Here is a 21238-nt window from a genome sequence, read left to right as displayed (position 1 = left end):
CAGCATACCTAATTAAAGGAAGAGCATAGTATCTTAATATAAAGGAAAATATGATAAAATCATAGCTATTTAATATGTAAAAGTTTACTATCAATTTCAGTAGCAAACAACTGAAATCATTAGATGCCTGTACCTGTGTATGATGTTACCCCCAGTGCACATGCAGTGATAACCTGTGTATTGAATTGGTGAGTCATATTATCATAAGTCTTGTTACTGACATCATTTTCCAAAGCACTGAAGATTTCCTGATAAAGTTTCTAACTTAACAAAGTAGATTTATGTATATTGCATTCCTATAGCTACAAAAATACTGTTTACTTTATAGTCAAAAATACACTGTTTACATATAAAATGAAGTGAGATCTTTATAAACAGATTTCTTAGCTGCACAAATATCTAGCAGGATATTCAAAAGTCATGCAGGAAGTCAGCATGTTCAACAGGATGTCTCTCATCTCTGGTCTCTGCCCACTAAATTCCAGTAGCCCTTCCCAATGACTGTGGTGATCGAAAGAAACAACGGCAGTACCATACTAGCCTTTGTGAGGGTGATCCCTATTACCGACTGTCAGTCTTTCACATAGTCTGTGAAGGCCACAATTTAGCCTCTGCCACTAACAGACTTGTAAAATGGAAAGAACACAACATTAAATAAACTAACTTCCAAGTCCATGCTGATCTCTTGGCTGAAATTTTACTGTAGTCTATTTTCCTATTTCAGGTTATTCCCAACTCTTTTTTCTAATAGATTACACCAGCAGTTATGATATAAGACACACACAGCCTGAAACTCAGCAGTCTAGAAATATTTCTGTTTTTAAATGAAAATTTTTCTCATTTTGGAATTCCCGGACCAGATGTTGAATCTTCTCCTTTTTATGTGTTAAAGACCAAAGGGAGCACCAGCATTTTTTCTTCTACTGTTTTTAATATGATGGCTTTCTTAATATGAATTACCCAAAAAGTTCATTCAGGTTTTTCCATAAGATAGTGCAGGAAAACTCAAATGAACTTTTTGGCCAAACCGATTTAACCTGAGAACCTAGAGTAGGTTTGTCCTTATGCTCCTGTCCCAGATGCAGGGGCCCGGGCACACTAATGCTAATCCCTGTGCAAATACAAGTAGCACGTTCAGAAGAGAGCCTGTGGACCCAGATATGTCAGACCAGCATGCATCAGGCCATTCCAGCTAATCATTCTCAGCCTAGGGAAGGCTTCCAGCTGTACTATTTAGGAACTATATTAGTGCACCTTTTGAGGAGGTCCCGCTTTGTCTCCTAGAATCGCTGTATCTGCTCTTCCCAGGTTGGCAGCCTCATGTTCTTTGAAGATCAGGCATGTCCAGGTACTCTTGGCCTCTTCATAGCACCATTGATAAAGTAAGAACCTTCTGCTAGGACAGAGGTCTGGCTCGTGCTTCTTTAGACAATAATGCCTTATGTACCAGGCCACAGAATCAGCAAAACCACTCAGACCCTGTGTATCTGGTAGCCATGTTTGGACATACGTCTTAAGCCCCTCATGCTTGTCACCTCTTCTAATTTCTCATTAAAATGTATTTCCCAAAAAAGTCCCATCCATCCCCCCCAAAATAATCCAGAGCTCGTGACCCTTCGAGAGATGAATTCATAAACTGCATCATTTACAGTAGAGACACCCTCCCAGCAGTGTTATCCCAGTCCCTTGGGCCACTGCCGTATACCACAGTGTCATAAGGCATTGTTTTAGTTTGGGATCATTTGGGAGATCACTCTGCTCTGGTCCAGAGTACACTCTTATAGGTTTATCTACCAAAAATCTTGATTTACAGCATGTAATTTACATAAAGACAGTGTCACGGAAGCTAAGCATGTATGACCTCTGGCTGTCTTTTGCAGAGCTTAATGTCCATAAGAATCTCTGTCTGGATCTGTAAGCTCCTAAGCCACGCCCTATAAATTCCATCTGTTCTTCACAACTGTATCATAGTGTCTTCTGTGCTTAAGGACCATGTGGTGAACATCAGACCAGCTACTTATCTGAGTTGCTGTATCCTCCAACATACCCAATCAGGCTAGTCCTCTGAATTCATTCTAGAAATTTAGTTTTCATCTTAGAGCCCTTATGACTTGCTCACATGGATTGAATGTGAGGTACGAGGGAAAGGAATTGAGGCTGTCTGATATGTTTTAGGTATGAGCAACTGGGTAGATGATGATACCATTTACTTAAAGGGTAAATATTAGAAGGAAGCAGGTTTGAGTCAGAAGACCAGGAGTCTGTTTTTGATACCTTAAGTTTAAGTTACCTTTTAGACATTTGAGAAAACTGTAGGATATATGAATCCAGAACTCAGGACAAGAAATGGTTTGGAACGTTAAAGGATATAGGTAACATTTAATGCCACAGGCTGGAATGGGAGATGAAGAAGTAAGGCAATTGTCAGTGTGGACGGCTGTTTTGAGTTTTCCTATGGAGGGAAGCAGAAAATTTAATGATAGCTCGAAGAGGTTGTAAGGTCAATTTGGAGTTTTTTTTAATGGGAGATAGGAAAGCATGTGTGTAAGCTGAAAGAAATGAGCCAATAGAAAGGGGGGAAATGATGCATAAAATAAAAGGGGTAGTTTTAGGAATTGATTTCTAGATTTGATGAGATGATATGATGGGCCCCACAGCACAGAAGTGGCACTAGTGGTAGAGAACCCGCCTGCCAGTGCAAGAGACATAAGAGATGCGGGTTTAATCCCTGGATCGGGAAGATCCCCTGGAGAAGGAAATGGCAACCCACTCCAGTATTCTTGACTGGATAATCCCATGCACAGAGGGACCTGGCAAGCTACAGTCCATGGGAGTGCAAAGAGTCAGACACGACTGAAGCAACTTGGTACAGCACAGGTGGAAAAGTTAAGCCTTTGATAAGAGCAGTTCCATTGTAACTGGTTCTGAACACAGATTCAGGTAGGTTGGCTTTTGGTAAAAGATATAAAGGAGAGTTGATCTCTGATTGCTTCCATTTTCTCACTGTAGTATGAAGTGAGGTCATCAAAATTGAGGGTCTAAGGAGGTGGTATTGGAGGTTTGAGGAGAGAGAGGAAGATGTGAAATAGTCTTTTCAGATTGGGAAAGTAAAATTATTAGTAAAGTAGAATTTCCAGACATTATTGAATACCTATTTTTGTGTAATGTATTTCATAGAACACAAGTTAGCAGCTTTTTCTTTTCTTTTTAAAGCATCCTGATATGTATGAGAGAGCAGTGCTAAGAAAAGATCATCAGAAGAAATACGGAGCAACTGTGGATCTTTGGAGCATTGGGGTAACATTTTACCATGCAGCTACTGGATCACTGCCATTTAGACCATTTGAAGGGCCACGTAGGAATAAGGAAGTGATGTAAGTGATTTCTCCATTTAAAATTAGAAATGATTTTTAAAATGTATATGTCTTACTGTATTTCATCATGTTAGAGAGGTACACTACTGAGTATTGATCTAGCCATCATTTCCGATATTTTAAACTATTTGATTTTTTAGTAAGAGTACAACCTTATAAAAATGTATAGAGATACTATTTCATACTGTGTTTAACTATCTTATGTACAAAGTATAAATGGCATCCATATTTGGTCCATCCAGTCCATATTAAAAATATTGTGCCTTCTGAAATTTATTTCAGCACTATTTAGTCCTTTTTGTATGCTTATTAGTTTTTTCCTCCATATAACTAAAAAAATTAAAAAATACTTGCATGAAGTAATAGAACCACTAATAGAATTAGTGGATCAAAAAGAAATACGAACTGACCTGATTTCTTTAACTATTTCAAAAATAACATTTAATGTAATATTATTTTTCTAGTGTTGCTGTTTCAATCTAAAACATTTTGCTGAATGCATTTTACTAGTACATTATACATTTATGCAACTGCCATAGTTACTAGGAAATTATTACTATATGTGAAGTCACTGTTATAAACCAAATAATGGAAGAAAAGAGGGGTGGATTGTTAGATGTGAAATTTATGATAAAACTCATTTGTACATTGGCCGCACATCTTTCTGTTTTGAAAGAAATTAGTTGTTGATCTTGCCTCATGAGAAATAGCCAACCTCTGTACACATAAAACTATAAGGTGAGGTTATGAATGTTGTTCGGTTCAGTGAAGTATAACTCACTTGACAGCCTTAATGTGTTCAACTGTTCTTTTAGATTTTGACATTTCTCTCAGATCTTTATATATTTAACACTGCCTTTTATAAGTGGAGCTTTCCTGGTGGCTCAGGTGGTAAAGAATCTGCCTGCAATACAGGAGACCCAGGTTTGATCCCTGGGTAGGGAAAATTCCCTGGAGGAGGAAATGGCCACCCACTCCAGTATTCTTGCCTGAAAAATTCCATGGACAGGGGAACCTGCTGGGCTACAGTCCATGGGGTCACAAAGAGTCGGACATGACCAACTAACACTTTATAAGTAATAATCACAAGTGTAAACGTAAAATCTTTGGTCTTATCTCAGAAAATTAGGAGAAGCATATTTTTTCTTTTGTTTGTTTGAGGAGGTAAAACTAGTTTAGCTGATACCATGACTTTTGCTAAAACCTGAATGTTTTCCGTCAAGGAAAGCATACATATTTGTGGGAAGAAGTTATCCGTTAGTGTACTGATTTTGGTATAGCATCATCACAGCAGAGTCCTTTTTATAAAATCTCTTCATTAATGAAGGCTTTGAGTCAGTTTCTGTCTTTCTTCATTAAACATAAAGTGTGCCAAACAGTTAATCATGCTTTGCTGTCATAGGTGTTTTAAAGCAGTATCAGCATGTATTGCTGCACTAAGAATGGGTTAAATAAAAGTGTAATGCTCTTTAATAAAGGAAACATGACTTATAAACAACTGGGAATACCTGGTACATTCTAATATCATTGGAAGAATTTTTTTCTTTAATTGCACAGAAACTAAACTTTTTATGAACATTGATGCTAATGAATGTTCAGAAGCGCTTTAAGAAATAATAAGGATTGTTTTGCTTGACTATTGAGTGATGTATTCCTCTCACATTATAGGAGTGTTGATCCCTCAGAATCTTATTTACATGTTAATAAATATATTTAGATATGTATCTTAACAAAATAAGTTTTTTCAAGAGTTTATAAGCATTACCTTAATTAAGAATTCTGCCATTCATTCTGTTCACATCTCTTCTTGCATTATTCTCACATATCTCTACTTCTCCACAATCTGATCCTTCTCGCGTGAATGCAACTTATTTTTCACATTAATTTCCTTCTTTGAAAAATCTCTTAGTGCAGAAATCCTGGCTGTCTCTACTGAAGAAACAGCAAGCAGCTCAGATCAGTTGTTCTGGTTTCTTCTACTTTTTTAAAGAGTATGTTAATCTGCTCAGAGCACATTTATGTAGACATAAAACAAATAAAAAATTATGTCAGAAATACTGTCTATAAACTTACATAAGATTCTGATGTGTTATGATTTACATTTTCATCTTGAAGGCATGAACCTCTTATTTCTCTCCTAATTTCAGATTTTGTTTTAGAAAGGGCTGACACCTGTAAGGCTGCTTTCATTGCCCCACCTCCATCATTATTAGTATTCTTTCACTTCTTCATTCATCTCTTTCTTGACTTCATCTTTATTTTTATCACCATCATCAAGAAACAGATTAAGTTTGGCTTTTAATTTTGGTACACACATCTAATCCTGTAATGTGTATATATTTTCTCAATATGCAGAAACTTTCTGATACTGTGCTATGTATAGTTTTATCTTTTTTTTTTTTTTAAAGGAAGCTATTGTTCATTCTGTAGTAATTTCATGGTCCAGTTGACTGTGCCTTTGGATAATATGAGTAAGAGGGATTAGATGCTTTTTTCCTGGTCTAGAGACATTCTGTAACATAACTTTTTTTGTGTTTGCTCAATTTTTTCAGATGGAAAAATGAATATTTTTGTTGTGAACATCAAGATGCCGTTATATGGCACTCTGAGAACCCAAATGAAAATTAATTATGGCATATGTAAAATAATCGTACAGCCACTATTCTACTTCAGTCAGTCAGATTCAAAGTGTTTTGATTGTTTTATGGATCCTGTGAACATCAGTCGCAAAGTTTTGTCTAGTAGATAATTGTAGGTGCAACTGAGGAAATATTTTTGCAGAGCCCTTTGATAGGCTATGCAGTAACAAACTGCTTATTTTAATCTGCTTTTATTCCTCCCAAGGTATAAAATAATTACTGGAAAGCCTTCTGGTGCAATATCTGGAGTACAGAAAGCAGAAAATGGACCAATTGACTGGAGTGGAGACATGCCTGTTTCTTGTAGTCTTTCTCGGTAAGTACAGTGTTATGTACCCTGTTCTCTTTGGTGTTGGGATCTTTGTTGATTAAAGTCACCAATACTTAAGTGTAGTTTTGTTCTTAATTTTTCAGTAGATTAAAGCATGCGTTGATTTGTAATTTTCATCTTTGTGGAAATGTAAAGATTGATTTGAGTCTATGTAAATAATACTGCCAGATCTCTTTTAAGACATAGAGCATACATACATTTTTCAGATTGCTAATCACTGGTCTTAGAATTGTGTCCAGTGTGGGGTTCCAGCTTAGGACTTCGGTGTCTCTTGTGCTGACCTTCATTATGACCGAGCACAAATACTGGTACAGATAGGAATAACTAGAGTTCTAAGAAACAAACATTGAAGAAGTCTAATATTACCCTCATTTTCAAAAAGTAAACCTATTATTCAAAAGGTGAGAAATAACAGTTTTCTACTGCTTTTTCCAGCATTTCAAAAGTTCATATGGGTCTTAATATAGCAGCCAGAACTCAAATTATACATGAATCCTGTTATCACAGAGAGAGATTTAAGGTAAAGGAAATTAAAAGTAGAGAGTAAATTTTTTTTTCTGTTGTATATCTTTTTTTATTGATGTATATTTGATTTACAAAGTTGTGCTAATTTGAGAGTAAATTATTTTAGATTTTACTCTGAAATAAAACCAAGGCAATCATCAGTATTTAGAATTTGTAATTACTGAATTACTTTCCATTTTTCTTGAGTGTGGGGATTGTATAATCCACAAGTGAACATATAGGTTATGTTTTATTGGTTTAACGCCTTTTAGAATCCGTGGGTGCTTTTTGTATTACTTTCAACATATAAGTAAATATGTTTATTCAAAATATTTAGACTGTACATATATACTATATATACCACAAGTTAATGAAATATGTTCTGTCATTTTATGTATTGATATCTGTGAAAACTAATTTAAACCAGTAGTTCCAGTGCGGAAATCATTTTTGAAAACCACTGGCCTGACAGTTTCATTTTTGTGTGTTAAAAGTCTCCAAAACTAAATTGTGTCATGCAACTAGAATTACCAAGAGAAAGTCACTTTATTGGAGAGCAGAAATTCAATGTTATAGTAGTGATCTGTGTTAAATTTTGATTTAGAAAAGTACCCATTTGGAAAATCTCAGGCAAAACTGATAAAATTTAAAGGGGTCAGGAAATGAGCACTCGCTGTTTAATGTTTAACTATATTGCTGACATTCACACAGTGTTTTGTCAGTCTGAAATATAGATTGCATATTTCAGGAGGGTAGCAGGCCTTATCTGTCTAATTATTCTTCAGTATACTAAGTTATAAATTTTTTTATAAAAATTGCTTAGGTATCAAAGTATGTTATATGATTTTTTTAAATACTAAAGACTTTGAGTACTAACAATCAATAATGAAAACAACTACCAAAAATGTAAGAACTACAGAAAAAAGATAACCATCTTCTTTCTCATATGTATTAGTCAAGACTAGATAGCCAGTGAGACAAATCTAACTCAGCTTGAGTGAAAACAGATATAAGTGAAAAATAGATTGACGTTGTAATTCAAAGTTCATGTGTGTATGTAACTCAGAGCTCCACTGAATCCTCAGATTCAGATTATCATCAAGACTTGGTGGGCTTTCCCGGTGGCTCAGCAATAAAGAATCCACCTGCAATGCAGGAGATGCGGCAAAAGACCTGGGTTTGAGCCCTGGGCCAGAAAGATTCTTCAGAGAAGGAAATGGCAACCCACTTGAGTATTCTTGCCTGGAAAATTCCATGGACAGAGTCTGGTGGGCTACAGTCTGTGGAGTTGCAAAGAGTCAGACACGACTGAGCACGCACATGCTGCGTACACATACCGTAAAAACTGTTAACAGACAATTATTTCATTGTCATGTAGTCAAGAATATATTTTTAAGATGACTTGAAATTCCATGAGTGAGTCTATTTAAACATATTTTAAAATTCAGGTAGTGCATGAGAAAGAATTAAGTTCTTTCCATTCATTTTTTTTTTTTTTAATATTTAAGTTTATGAGTTAAAGATTGGAGGCTTCCCTAGTAGCTCAGACGGTAAAGCATCCACCTGCAATGCAGGAGACCCCAGATTCAGTCCCTGGGTCAGGAAGATCCTCTGGAGAAGGAAATGGCAATCCACTCCAGTATTCTTACCTGGAGAATTCTATGGACAGAGGAGCCTGGCAGGCTACAATCCATGGGGTCACAGAGTCGGACAAGACTGAGCGACTAACACAGTCAAAGATTATTCTTAGTTTAATTGGCATTAATTGATTGCTAAATGATTATAGTGATTTTCCTTCTTGAAGAAGTATGCTGCAAAAGGCATATGAATTCAGCATAAAAAATTAGGTGTTGGAGTGACATGTTAAAAGGACATTAATGACCCTGAAGTTAAACCATTATCCTCATGACCACAGGGTTCCAGTCAACTGATCTCACCTGGATAGCCATGTATATACAATGTTAGGATGTTTGGAAAAGTGAGGAAACTAGGGAAGGAGAGAATCAAAGAAAATAACATGTAAAAGCCAACATAAAAATACCATAACCCCTGGTTCATTGACAAGTAATATTAAATCAAGGTTACCTGGCTTTCCAAAAAGTTGGTAGATTTTTTACAATTTTAAATTAATCTTATCTGATAATAGTAATAACAGTTCCTTTGATTTGTTGGTAAATATTATGATTTTGTACTTAGATTCTTCATGTAATTCTTTTCAATACTATTTTAGGGGTCTTCAAGTTCTGCTTACTCCTGTTCTTGCAAACATCCTTGAGGCAGATCAAGAAAAGTGTTGGGGTTTTGACCAGTTTTTTGCAGAAACTAGTGATATACTTCACCGGATGATAGTTCATGTCTTTTCACTACAACAAATGACAGCTCATAAAGTTTATATTCATGGCTATAATACGTAAGTACCTCTTTATATTTTTTCCTATATCATGATGTTATATAATAGTTACGTATCTTCACAAATCAGGTGAAGAAAAGATGTACCCATTTCTGGGTAGAAAGTGTTAGAAAATGTTTTGGTGCTTAGTAAATTACTTTTCACTTATCTTTAAAGTAAAAAGATTAATTTTCTAAAATTTACAAGTAAGCTAACTTGTTCTTAAACTACAAATTTTACAAGACTATTTTCCTTTATGTGCCTTCTTTCAAATTACTTAACCACATAACTACAATTAGCATTTACTAATAAATGAGCCAGGTTTTATTAAGAGTATTGTCCTGTCACTTAAAAATATTAAAGCATGAGTCTTAAAGATAGTTCATGTAATTATCTGCATATGTGGCCTAAAGCCCTTGAGTGCTGGGGAAAGACCCATTCCTTTTATCTTAAAAAAACAGATTATACCTACGTGATAAAAATCTACCCATGTGATAAAACTACATATAACTAAATCACACACACCTTTACATGTAGAACTAGGGAAATCTGAATAAGATAGGTGGATTATGTCAGTATCAAGGTCCTGATTATAATAGTGTACTATACTTATGCAAGATGTTACCACTGGGGGTAAACTGAGTGAAGAGTATTTAGTGTCTCTCTATACAATTTCTTTCAATTGCACATGAACCTACAGTGATCTCAAAATGCTTTTTTTAAATGAAAGTGGAAAGCATTACAAACCCATTCTATATGCCTTAGTTTCTATTTTAACAAGACTCAGGTAGCAGTTTTGATGCCTCATGAAATTAAAAAAGAGACTTTCACTGGTTATTTATTAAGGAATAAAATCAATTAGATGGAATAAAACTTTAGACATTTTGTCTAATATCTGTATCCAATAAGGGGCTTCCCTGGTGGTTCAGATGGTAAAGAATCTGCCTGCAGTGCAGGAGACCCAGGTTTGATCCCTGGTCAGGAAGGTCCCCTTGAGAAGGCAGTGGCTACCCACTCTAGTATTCTTGCCTGGAGAATTTCATAGACAGAGGAGCCTGGTGGGCTTTAGTCTCTGGGGTTGCAGAGTCAGACACGACTAAGTGACTAACACTAACTAACATTACAATATTATAAACATTGAAAATAATGTAAATAGAATGAATAAAATAATATAACATTAGGTTCAGTTCAGTTCAATTGCTCAGTCGTGTCCGACTCTTTGCAACCCCATGAATTGCAGCACGCCAGGCCTCCCTGTCCATCACCAACTCCCAGAGTTTACCCAACTTCATGTCCATTGAGTCGGTGATGCCATCCAGCCATCTCATCCTCTATCATCCCCTTCTCCTCCTGCCTTCAATCTTTTGCAGCATCAGGGTCTTTTCAAATGAGTCAGCTCTTCGCATCAGGTGGCCAGAGTATTGGAGTTTCAGCTTCAGCATCAGTCCTTCCAATGAACACCTAGGACTGATCTTCTTAGGATGGACTGGTTGGATCTCCTTGCAGTCCAAGGGGCTCTCAAGAGTCTTCTCCAACACCACAGTTCAGAAGCATCAGTTCTTTGGCACTCAGCTTTCTTTATAGTCCAACTCTCACATCCATACATGACTACTGGAAAAACCATAGCCTTGACCAGATAGACTTTGTTGGCAAAGTAATGTCTCTGCTTTTTAATATGCTGTCTAAAATATATTAATCATCATCTATATTTTGGTGCTTAATAGCCTGAATAGAAATGTAACATAGTTAGGTGTTGGCCACTATTTCGTTGTAAGAGTATATGTGTACATAGAAAGCCCACCTGAGCCCGAGCCAAAAATCACAGCAGAGGCTTTTTGGCAGAGAAAAATCACAACAGTGCTGCTGGAATGTTGGTTTGTTTCTTTTTTTCATGGATCTTTTTAGGGAGAATCTACCTTTTCCCCCAAAACATCATTTTGAAAATACCTGATTTTATTAGCTTATTTAACACATATTATATACTCATGTTGTAAGTGATGTTCTCAATTCCTTATATATTTGTCATGTAGTCCTCACAACAGTTCTGTGAGGTGAGGACTGTTACTCCCATTCTGCGGATAAAGAAACACAGCACAGAAAAGTTAAGTAGTTTAAGGTAGTAAGTAAGTGGTAAGCAAGCAAACTGAAATTTGAACCCAGCTGTTCTGACTCCAGTCAGTAACCTCAAACTGTCTTCTGTATTGGCTCCCATTTATGAAATACTAAGACTCCTGTGAATTGCACATATCCAATATAGGTGTCCAGACATAAAAATGTCTTGGAATTGACTGCCATACCAACAGACCATGTGGAATTTTCAGTTTAGTAGACTTTATAGTGTCCACATCAACAAAGCAGCATTTCTGTGGACTGGTCACGATCTAAAGTTTTACTGAGAAATAGATGTCGTGGCACTGGTTTTAAAAAAAAGATTTTACCTCTCATTTTATCCCAATTATGTTGTCCTTTTCGATTTTTCTCACACAGTGCTACTGTATTTCATGAACTAGTATATAAACAAACCAAAATTATTTCTTCAAATCAAGAGCTTATATATGAAGGACGACGTTTAGTTCTAGAACCTGGAAGACTGGCACAGCATTTCCCTAAAACTTCTGAGGAAAACCCTATCTTTGTAGTAAGCCGGGAACCTCTGAGTACCATAGGATTGATATATGAAAAAAGTAAGTTGGGATTTTTCTTGTTGTTCTTACTAGCCATTAAAAAACAACAACGAACTGGGAATTCCCTGGTGGTCCAGTGGTTACAGCTCCACACTTTCACTGCTGAGGGCCTGGGTTCTGTCTCTGGTTGGGGAAATAAGATCCCACAAGACACACAGCGCAGCCCAAGGGAAAAAAAACTATAAAAATGATTGTCATCTTCATAAAGTTGATTAATGATGACATTAATGTGGAACTTTTATAAATATTAAAATTTGTAAGTTAATCAAATGAGTAGTAGTAAAATTTAAAATCCTCATAGGTAACAAGATTTGACAGTAAATATTTTGTTTATAAAATGGTAAAATACTTTGTCATACATGTTTTACTGTAGCTCTCTGCTTTTAATATTTTACTAACCCTCAGAATAACCTTTTGTATCATAAATTTCAACAAATGTTTATTGTTTTCAGGGTGAATAGGACTCTTTGCCAGGCTTTGGAATCTAAGAATAATTAGATCTGTATTTTGGAATCTTTTAAATTATTAATTCTGATGGTGAAAAAAAAATTACCTGGAATTTTACATTTGTATTTAGATCTTTGGGATTTGATTTAGATTTAAAGAAAAGCATTGAACTTGTTATGTTGGAATATATTTAAGAAAAAGAGGTGAAACTCCTTAGAAATAGTTCAGGTAGTAATTTGTTAAAGAATGAGCATGTTTTTTTTTAAACCAGGGAAAGAACATTAAAGAGTTTTTATCACTAATGTTTAATTTAAAGGTAATTTAGAGGATAATGTTTAATTTGGAGGTTGATGTATAAAGGTTAAAATAATGCATTTTTTATTTCTGATTTTAACTATTTTATTTCATATTTCAGTTTCCCTCCCTAAAGTACATCCACGTTATGATTTAGATGGGGATGCCAGCATGGCTAAGGTTAGTATTTAATTAAATTACTATCTAAACATCTGAATTAAAATTATCAATAATGGAAGCAATAAAAAGTGTATCTTTATATACACCTGTATAGCTTAGGAAATTATTCATTTAGATTGTTATCCATTACAAATTGTCTCATGTTCTCTCTTTATATCTTTTCTTAAACACATAAGAAAATGTTCTTCATTGAGACAATGCATGTTTACCATTATTATATTAAGGATGAAATGTTTATTGCAGTTATATCTGTCCTTAGCTTTTAGGAACTAGTAGCTTTATCCTGTTTTTAATGATAAAAATAGGAATGTTTGAAAAATTTTATGTGAAAGTTTTTCTTACCCTATACCACAATTTAGCACCAAATATTGACACTTTGTATCTCTTCATTAGGCAATGACAGGAGTTGTGTGTTATGCCTGTAGAATTGCCAGTACCTTGCTGCTTTATCAGGAATTAGTGCGAAAGGGGATACGATGGTTGATGTAAGTAATGGATTGAAATTTGAAAATTGATCTTCACATAGACCTCACTAAATAACTGATCATCTCTTCATGGGTACTTTACCTCTTCAGACTAGGTAGGGTCACGTGCATGATTTTTACTATAGTACATTTGTTTCACATTTAGTTTACAAAATATTTAGCAGCTTTTTTTTCCTTTAATTTTATTCCTACAAAATATAAGACAGGACAAATAGTATCTGAATTTTAAAATTTTTAAAATTTTAAATTTTAAAACAGATCAGGAGAAAATGGGACTTCCCCAGTGGTCCAGTAGTTAGGACTCATGCTTTCACTGCCATGGTCCCATGACCCTAAGAAATGTTTTGTGGATAAGTATATATGTCCTCAGAGAAGTGGAGAATGAATGGTCTCTCTTAAAAACCATGCCTCTAGTTCTATACAACGTCATTTGAAGCTTTTGGATTTTATAGACACATAATGATGGACTCGTGTGCTCCTGGGCTTTAATGCTTGTGACAGTTTGTGTATACCCACCTCACACCTGTCCTTCCCTTCTCACAAAAACATACAGGAAGCGTTTCATCATTCTTGGTCTGCTGTTTTTTTCTAAGAAGAAAAAAGTATAAGCCTCTTTTTTTTTCTGTCACCTTTATGTTAAACCTGTCATTTATGCTTCAAATATTTTTTATGTGTTCACATACCCAACTTGTAAACCTATGCTTTTCTCTTTCTATTAAGAAGCCTGTTTATTTTTACTAAACGGTTTCTGGGAAAATCTAAATGTTGACTTCATTCAGTATCATAGCATTGTTACTAACAGCTCTTGTTTTCTCTTGCTCTTTTCTGTCCAAGTCACAGCTCTGTGAACCTTTTATTTCTTTACTTATTAGTTTTTAGTTCAATAAGTCATAAGAAAATAGTTTTTCATGTAGACCACTGTTGGCATATTTTTTCAAATAGTAAATCTTTTAGGCTTCATGGGCCACAAGTTTTCTTTGTTTTCATTTTGTTTTTACAAACTTTAAAAATATAGATACTCTTTTTAGCAAAAACAGGCATCAGGCCTTAGTTTGCTGACTTGATATAGATCAGAAGCTCTTCAGTTATATACTGTCTCATTATGTGTTTCCTTAGAGATCATATTTATTGATTTAAAGTATAAATCAGACAGTAGTCTACTATGAACAGTAAAAATTAATTCTGGTGGTATAAAATATAATGTTGTTCAGCTTATTTGTGTGGTTGAAGATTAATTTTTATTCCTTAATGTAATTTGAATGCCTTAGATTTCCAAATTATTGACCTGGTAATGGTTTGTGCCCTGGATAAGTGTTACAGAGATGCTTTCAGTAATAAAAAGGTAATTGGCTTTCATAATATATCAAGACTATTAAGAAGTTTGTGTGAACAGAAGGTAGTACATCAGTGTAATTAGTGAAAGACAACAGCAAATAAATAATTCCTTAGATAAACTAATAAGAATATTATTATTTTTTAGAGAATTAGTTAAAGATGACTATAATGAAACTGTTCACAAAAAGACAGAAGTTGTGATCACATTGGATTTCTGCATCAGAAACATTGAAAAAACTGTGAAAGTGTGAGTAGATTGCCATCTTACTGATAATAGTTAAAATGTTAACTATTATTCCATTTCTGTTTAATTTGTTTAGTTATTGTTAACATGATATAGCATGCCATGCAAGTCTTTCTGTTAAGGGACAACCTTAGATTAAGTCACTTCCTCACAAGGACAGAAATATCCAGTTGTCTCAGTAAGAAATGAATACCATCTCTTTGGTAGCATTTTCTCCTTCCCTTTGAAAAGGAAAAGGAATCTGAATTAGAAACATTTCAATTTTTTACCTGCTAAACATACAACTCTGCATAGGAAATATAAAACCTGTAATCAAAGAAAGTAGGAAGTTATTCTAAAACTGTATTTTGAAAGTAGTTTTAGAATTTGGGGATTATTCTTCAGTTTATTCTTCACTTCAGTTGCTCAGTCAACCCTTTGCAACCCCATAGACTGCAGCATGCCAGGCCTCCTTGTCCATCACCAACTCCCAGAACTTGCTCAGACTCATGTCCATCGAGGCGGTGATGCCATCCAACCATCTCATCCTCTTGTCCCCTTCTTCTCCTGCCTTCAGTTTTTCCCATTATCAGGGTCTTTACCAATGAGTCAGTTCTTTACATCAGGTGACCAAAGTATTGGAGCTTCAGCTTCAGCATCAGTCCCTCCAATGAATATTCAGGACTGATTTCCTTTAGAATTGATCGGTTTGATCCCCTTGCAGTCCAAGGGACTCTCAAGAGTCTTCTCCAACATCACAGTTCAAAAGCATATTCTTCAGCACTATATTAATAAGTTTGTTCTTACTTATATTAGTATTTAATTGACTCTTACTTATTATTCTTTAGTTTACTCTTACTTACTGTTACTTAGTTTACTCTTACTTACTATTGTTTAATTTACTCTTACTTATTCCTGAGAATGCCTTTTGAAACACAGTGATATTTTAAACTGCCCTGTTCCTAGGCTCTACTACTTGTACTGTGTAGAAAAAATAATAACTGAACCTGTATATACTGCTGACCTCCATTAAATCAGAAATCTAGTATTTTGACTATCCTGGCCTAAGACTGAAGTAAAGTTGTCTTTTATAGTTTATCTCTTAGTCTGAACATTTATAAATACAAATATATAAAATTGTATTTTTATAGAGACATCACGTTTTCTTGGAATTGTTGATTGTAGGCTTTGCATTCAATATTCTATTCTTAAATCATTATGATAATAGGTCAAATATAATTTATGAAACATCTTTTAAAATCTATGCCCATTTAATTTTTCTGTACTTGTTTTTGTACAGATATGAAAAGTTGATGAAGATCAACCTAGAAGCAGCAGAGTTAGGTGAAATTTCAGACATACACACCAAGCTGTTGAGAGTAAGTGTTTACAAAGTTATGACAATTGTAGGTTCATAGTCTATTCCTTTGGTGACAATATTAAAAATGAACTTTCCTAGAGAGATGATGTACCTAAAGATCTCAGGAGAAATAGTAGCCTTTTTCTACTGTAAAAAACTATTTATAATTATTTAAATACCCTTTACTGCATTGAAGTTCTTCATGACATTTCCAAATGCCTTCTTTGCTTTAAGCCCATTTCTCTCTCTCTCTTCTCTTCTCTTCTCTCCCTTTCTGTCTTTAGAATTCACAGTGCTCTTGCGTTGCTTTTGTGGAAATTAAAGCAAGTTCATAAATGTAATTTGACATGCAGAATGTATAAACTTGTTTAGAAATAGATGCAAGTTAGGAAAATACCCAATCTTTTCTAAAATAAAAAGTAAGGAAAGAAAGATTTGAGTTTCTCAAGGCAATAATTTGTTTCTATAACTGAAAAAGAAATTAGGACAAAATCTCTGCTGAAAAATGCAGTAGCATTTCAAGTAATCTCTGGATCTCTTACTAAAATGTGTGGTGGAAGAGCATGAAATTAGGTATTGTGAAATGACTCCTAATCCCAGATAGTCCCTGTTTACCCACTGATTCATTCCTGCCTGGCTACGTAATTAAGCAAGGCCTTCAATTCTGTGCATTCTTGCTTTTTTCTTCTTTAAAATGGGTAGTTTCGTACTCTGCCTACCTCACAGGTTATTGTACCAATTAAATGAGATAAATAAAAATGCTGTATATACTCCTGCATGCTTTTAGTATTTTAAGTATTCTGTCATGAAATGGATGTTAGAAATTTTAGAACTTGCTGTTATACTCCTTTTCTCTTTCCAAGCTTAGGCTGATTTTTAGTTATTTCTTTTCCTCAGTTTTAGATCTGAAATAGTGGTTTTCAAAATATGAGCCATGAACAATTAGTAGTTGTAAAGTTTAATGGCGTTGCAACCAGCAATGTTTTAAAAATGAAATAGAGTAGAAAATGTCAGAATGCATCACATATAAGGATATTACTAGTCCATGAAACTTTCTGTTCGGTTTTACTGTTTACGCTTTAATGATACTGGGTTAAAACAAAGTGAATTTCTTTCTATAGGTCATGATCAAAAATGTTTGGAAAATGTTTCTATAGAATAGACATGAAAAGTCAGAGAAACGGGAAAAAGTTTTCCCCAGTATCTGTCCATATTAAAATATAGGCAGTCATATTGTTGTAAACGTTTTCTATTATTTTTTCTGCCTTTGTTTTGGAGCTTGACTTACCAGCTCATAGACCTCACGGCACTTTCAAGTGCCGCTGTCATTTCAGCACTTTGAATTGAAATTGCATGTTTTCTTTCATGGAGTCCAAAATGTTTCTCATTTTTATGACATTTTTGTGAGGATTTAGATTTCGTAGGAGAATCAAAGCATGGATGGTTAAAATATTCATGGAGTCTTACAAAGTCAGGGCTTTAACTTCAGGCCATTTATTTTTCACTAGATTTCAGTGTTTTTCCTCATACATGTTGAGTTGTTGTGGCTCCTTCCCTAATGGAGACCTCAAAATTTTTTCCCACCATAAAAGTAAGATATATAAGTTAGAAAAGGTTATGTATATACATACCAATCAAAAATGATTATTAAAAGTTCTGTTCAGTTACTCTGATTCAGTTACTCTGATTCTCAGAGTAATTCTTGAAATAGCAGCCTCACCTCACATGAGAACTTGTTAGAAATGCACATTTTGGGGCCCCACCTGTTGAATCAGAAACTGATGGTAGGGCCCAGCAGTCAGTGTTGCAAGCTCTCCAAATGATTCCGATGCTGCTAAAATTTTGTCAATCACTGTTTGGTTGTCTTTTTATATATATTATTAAATGATTTTTTTCCCTATGTATATACAGTTTTTTTTATTTTTTGTATGACATTATAGTAAAGGCATTTTCCAGGTTTTTTTTGTTGGTAATAGCACTTTTTATTGTTTTTGACTATACTTCAGCATGCGGGATCTTAGTTACCCAACCAGGGATCAGACCCACACAAACTGCATTGGAAGCACAAAGTCTTAACTGCTGGACGGCCCGGAAGTCCCACTACTTTTTAAATAGACATTTAATAATATTACAGCCAATTGATTTATTATTAGTTTTATTTATTACCCCCCTAATGTTGGTCCTTCAGGTTGCTTGCTATTTCACACACTTTGGTGCTGTAAAAAAAAACTTTGTCCATAAACTATTTTCCATATTTTAGAACTATAAGGTAACACATTCTTAACATTAGTGTTAAGAAAGATATAAAGCATGAAAAGCAAGATATGAGTTTGGCTATATAAGAATTTAAAATCTTTTTTTTTTCCTTTGGTCTGCTCCACTTGGCTTGTGGGTTCTTAGTTCCCTGACCAGGGATTGAACCCTGGCCACTGGCAGTGAAAGCATGGAGTCCTAATTACTGGACTGCCATGGAATTCCCAAGATCCCTATATGTTAAATGAAAAAAAAAATGTTAAAAAACAAATAGATTGAGAAAATGAGATAAAGAGGCTTTTTCTGTTGTTGTTTTTTTTTTTTAAATAAACACAGCTCATAGAAATGCATAAAGTGAAGTTAGTCATGTCTGACTCTTTGTGAACCTGTGGACTATAGCCTGGCAGGTTCCTCCATCCATGGGATTTTCCAGGCAAGAATACTGGAGTAGGTTGCCATTTCCTTCTCCAGGGGATCTTCCCCACCCAGGGATTGAACCTGGGTCTCCCGCATTACAGGCAGACTCTTTACCGACTGAGCCACCAGGGAATTTTTTCCCTAACAAATGCATAAGGAAAACATTAAATCTGCAGTAAATAGACATAGAACATTTATAAATGATTTAAAAATGAGTAGATCTAAGTGAAACTCTGGGGGTAAAAAGTTCAACCCTGATAGTAATAGAAAATTGCCTATTAGGATAACAGTAAGATACCATTTTGTCTTTCAAATTAACAAGGCTTTAAAAATTATCCCTTCTCTCCAATCTTACCTCAGTCTTTTCCTGTCTCTTTTCACTCTGTGTTCATTTATTTCTCTGCCCATTTAAACAAATGAGCACACACATAACTCTGGGCCAGACCTGTTCCAGGCAGCAGAATAGCCACGATGACCAAAATCCCTGCACTCCTCGAGTTATGGGTGTTTGTGAAATATTCAGTTCTAACTCCCTGTCCTGAACTGGCTTAAGGCTTTATCTCCTTTTCCTTGCTGTGAGTGATGTTATGGGCTGGCTTGTGCCCTCTAAAATGATACACCGGGAATTCTCTGGCAGTTCAGTGGTTAGGACTCCATGCTTTCACTGCTGAGAGTTACGGGTTCAATCCCTGGTGCCGTAACTAAGATCCCACAAAGCATGCAGCACAGTAAGCAAGCAGGCAAATAAGTAAAACTGTATAATGCCAGTGCTAACAGAGTAGGGTGAAAAGGGCACGTTTGTTTGTTGCTAGTAGCTGCCTAAACCATCACTTAAAACTTCGAAAAACAATAATGTGTATCAGGACATTTAAAATATTCAAATATATTTATCCTTTAAGTCTAACCATCTTTTCTTTGTAAGTTATACTCAGATCTTTGGTAGATAAGTGATAAATTTATTAAGCTTAAAATGAACAGGGTCTTAGATGAAGTTTCTTTGCATTTTTTGTTTTTATGAGGACTTCCTTTTTTTAATCTCTAAACAATTTTGCATACCTACATTTATACCTGGGGTTATGCTAATAGTTCTCCTGTTTGATTTTCATGAGATAGAGTACTAACCATACTTTGTAACTAAAGAAACAGAAGCTTAATTGAATGATTACAAGTATTTTGTGTGTGTGTTTAAAAAAGAATATTTGATGTAAGCAGTGTTTATAAAATGTATTCATACTCATGTTTAGTTACATATTGTCATATGATAATTATCATTATCATACTGAATACGACCTAAGAAACTGTCCTTGCATTTAAAGGTAAAAATAATTATTCTGACTTTGAAGTAATCTACAAAAGAAATACTATTCAGACATTCAGCTCATTGGCATTGTGATTTTCGTATCTGATTTTTGGTAATCTGGATCTAAACACTTTGGTTTTATTTAGCTTTCCAGTTCTCAGGGAACAATAGAAACCAGTCTCCAGGATATTGAAAGCAAATTGTCTCCAGGTGGATTGCTTGCCGATACATGGACCCATCAAGAAGGCACTCATCCCAAAGATAGACAGTAGGTTATAAGTGCATTGGTAGTTTCTGCTCTTATTATTAAATGTCCTTTTTCACATAGACTCAATTAATTTATTTGGATTTTTCTTCCTAAAACAGTGTAGAAAAGCTACAAGTCCTGTTAAATTGCATCACAGAGATTTACTATCAGTTCAAAAAAGACAAAGCAGAACGTAGTAAGTAAAATTTCCCATTTGTTAATCTAATGAGTCAGTCCTACTGGTTGTAATTCAGTTGAATTATTTGCTATATTTAATAAAGATGTCTACATAAAGTGATTTATTTCAGAGACTTGATTTCTGTAAGGCAAGAGGTTGAATGTATTAAAAATTCAACCTTTTGAGTATTTCAAGTCAGGGATCATGGTCTCTAAAACCTCTAGTGGTGATGCATGTAAAAGAAAGGAATGAGATTTGCCAATAGAGACTGAGGGGAAGTAGAGAGGAGCCCCTCGCCAACCCTGCCCCCATCAGAAGGGGAGAGCCAGTACTCAGATTCACCTAATTGTTTTTCCAGTCTTCCTAGATCTCAAGAGAAGCTAGAAATAGACTTTACTAGAAATATCCTGATTTTTAAATGTTGACAATTAATTTTTTTTAATGTTAGCAATATATAGACCAAATAAAAAAATTTGTGGGTTATATCTACCCATGGGTCACAAATTTGTAACATCTGCTTTAAACTCTTAGGCTTTTTGAAGTAATAATCTCAGAAAACAGTTGCATGTGATTTTATGATTCTACATTTATAAAAGTA

The 21238-nt window shown here is 34.9% G+C and overlaps 1 protein-coding gene across 1 annotated transcript in view; it reads left to right on the top strand.

Annotated features, from left to right (window-relative positions):
* TBK1 (TANK-binding kinase 1) overlaps positions 1-21238 on the top strand; it is a 43290-nt gene that overhangs the window by 13941 nt on the left and 8111 nt on the right. Inside the window, exons 6-15 of the mRNA XM_010841585.1 lie at positions 3214-3374; positions 6219-6329; positions 9079-9258; positions 11725-11921; positions 12784-12842; positions 13236-13327; positions 14808-14909; positions 16186-16264; positions 20362-20483; positions 20582-20658. Of these exons, the coding sequence (XP_010839887.1) occupies positions 3214-3374; positions 6219-6329; positions 9079-9258; positions 11725-11921; positions 12784-12842; positions 13236-13327; positions 14808-14909; positions 16186-16264; positions 20362-20483; positions 20582-20658 (1180 nt within the window). The remainder of the gene's footprint in view (positions 1-3213; positions 3375-6218; positions 6330-9078; positions 9259-11724; positions 11922-12783; positions 12843-13235; positions 13328-14807; positions 14910-16185; positions 16265-20361; positions 20484-20581; positions 20659-21238) is intronic.

The sequence above is a fragment of the Bison bison genome, unplaced genomic scaffold (assembly GCF_000754665.1).
Source record: "Bison bison bison isolate TAMUID 2011002044 unplaced genomic scaffold, Bison_UMD1.0 scf7180017864163, whole genome shotgun sequence".
Lineage (NCBI taxonomy): Eukaryota > Metazoa > Chordata > Mammalia > Artiodactyla > Bovidae > Bison > Bison bison.
The sequence above is the reverse complement of the archived record's forward strand: the minus strand, read 5'-3'. Positions and strand labels throughout refer to the sequence as shown.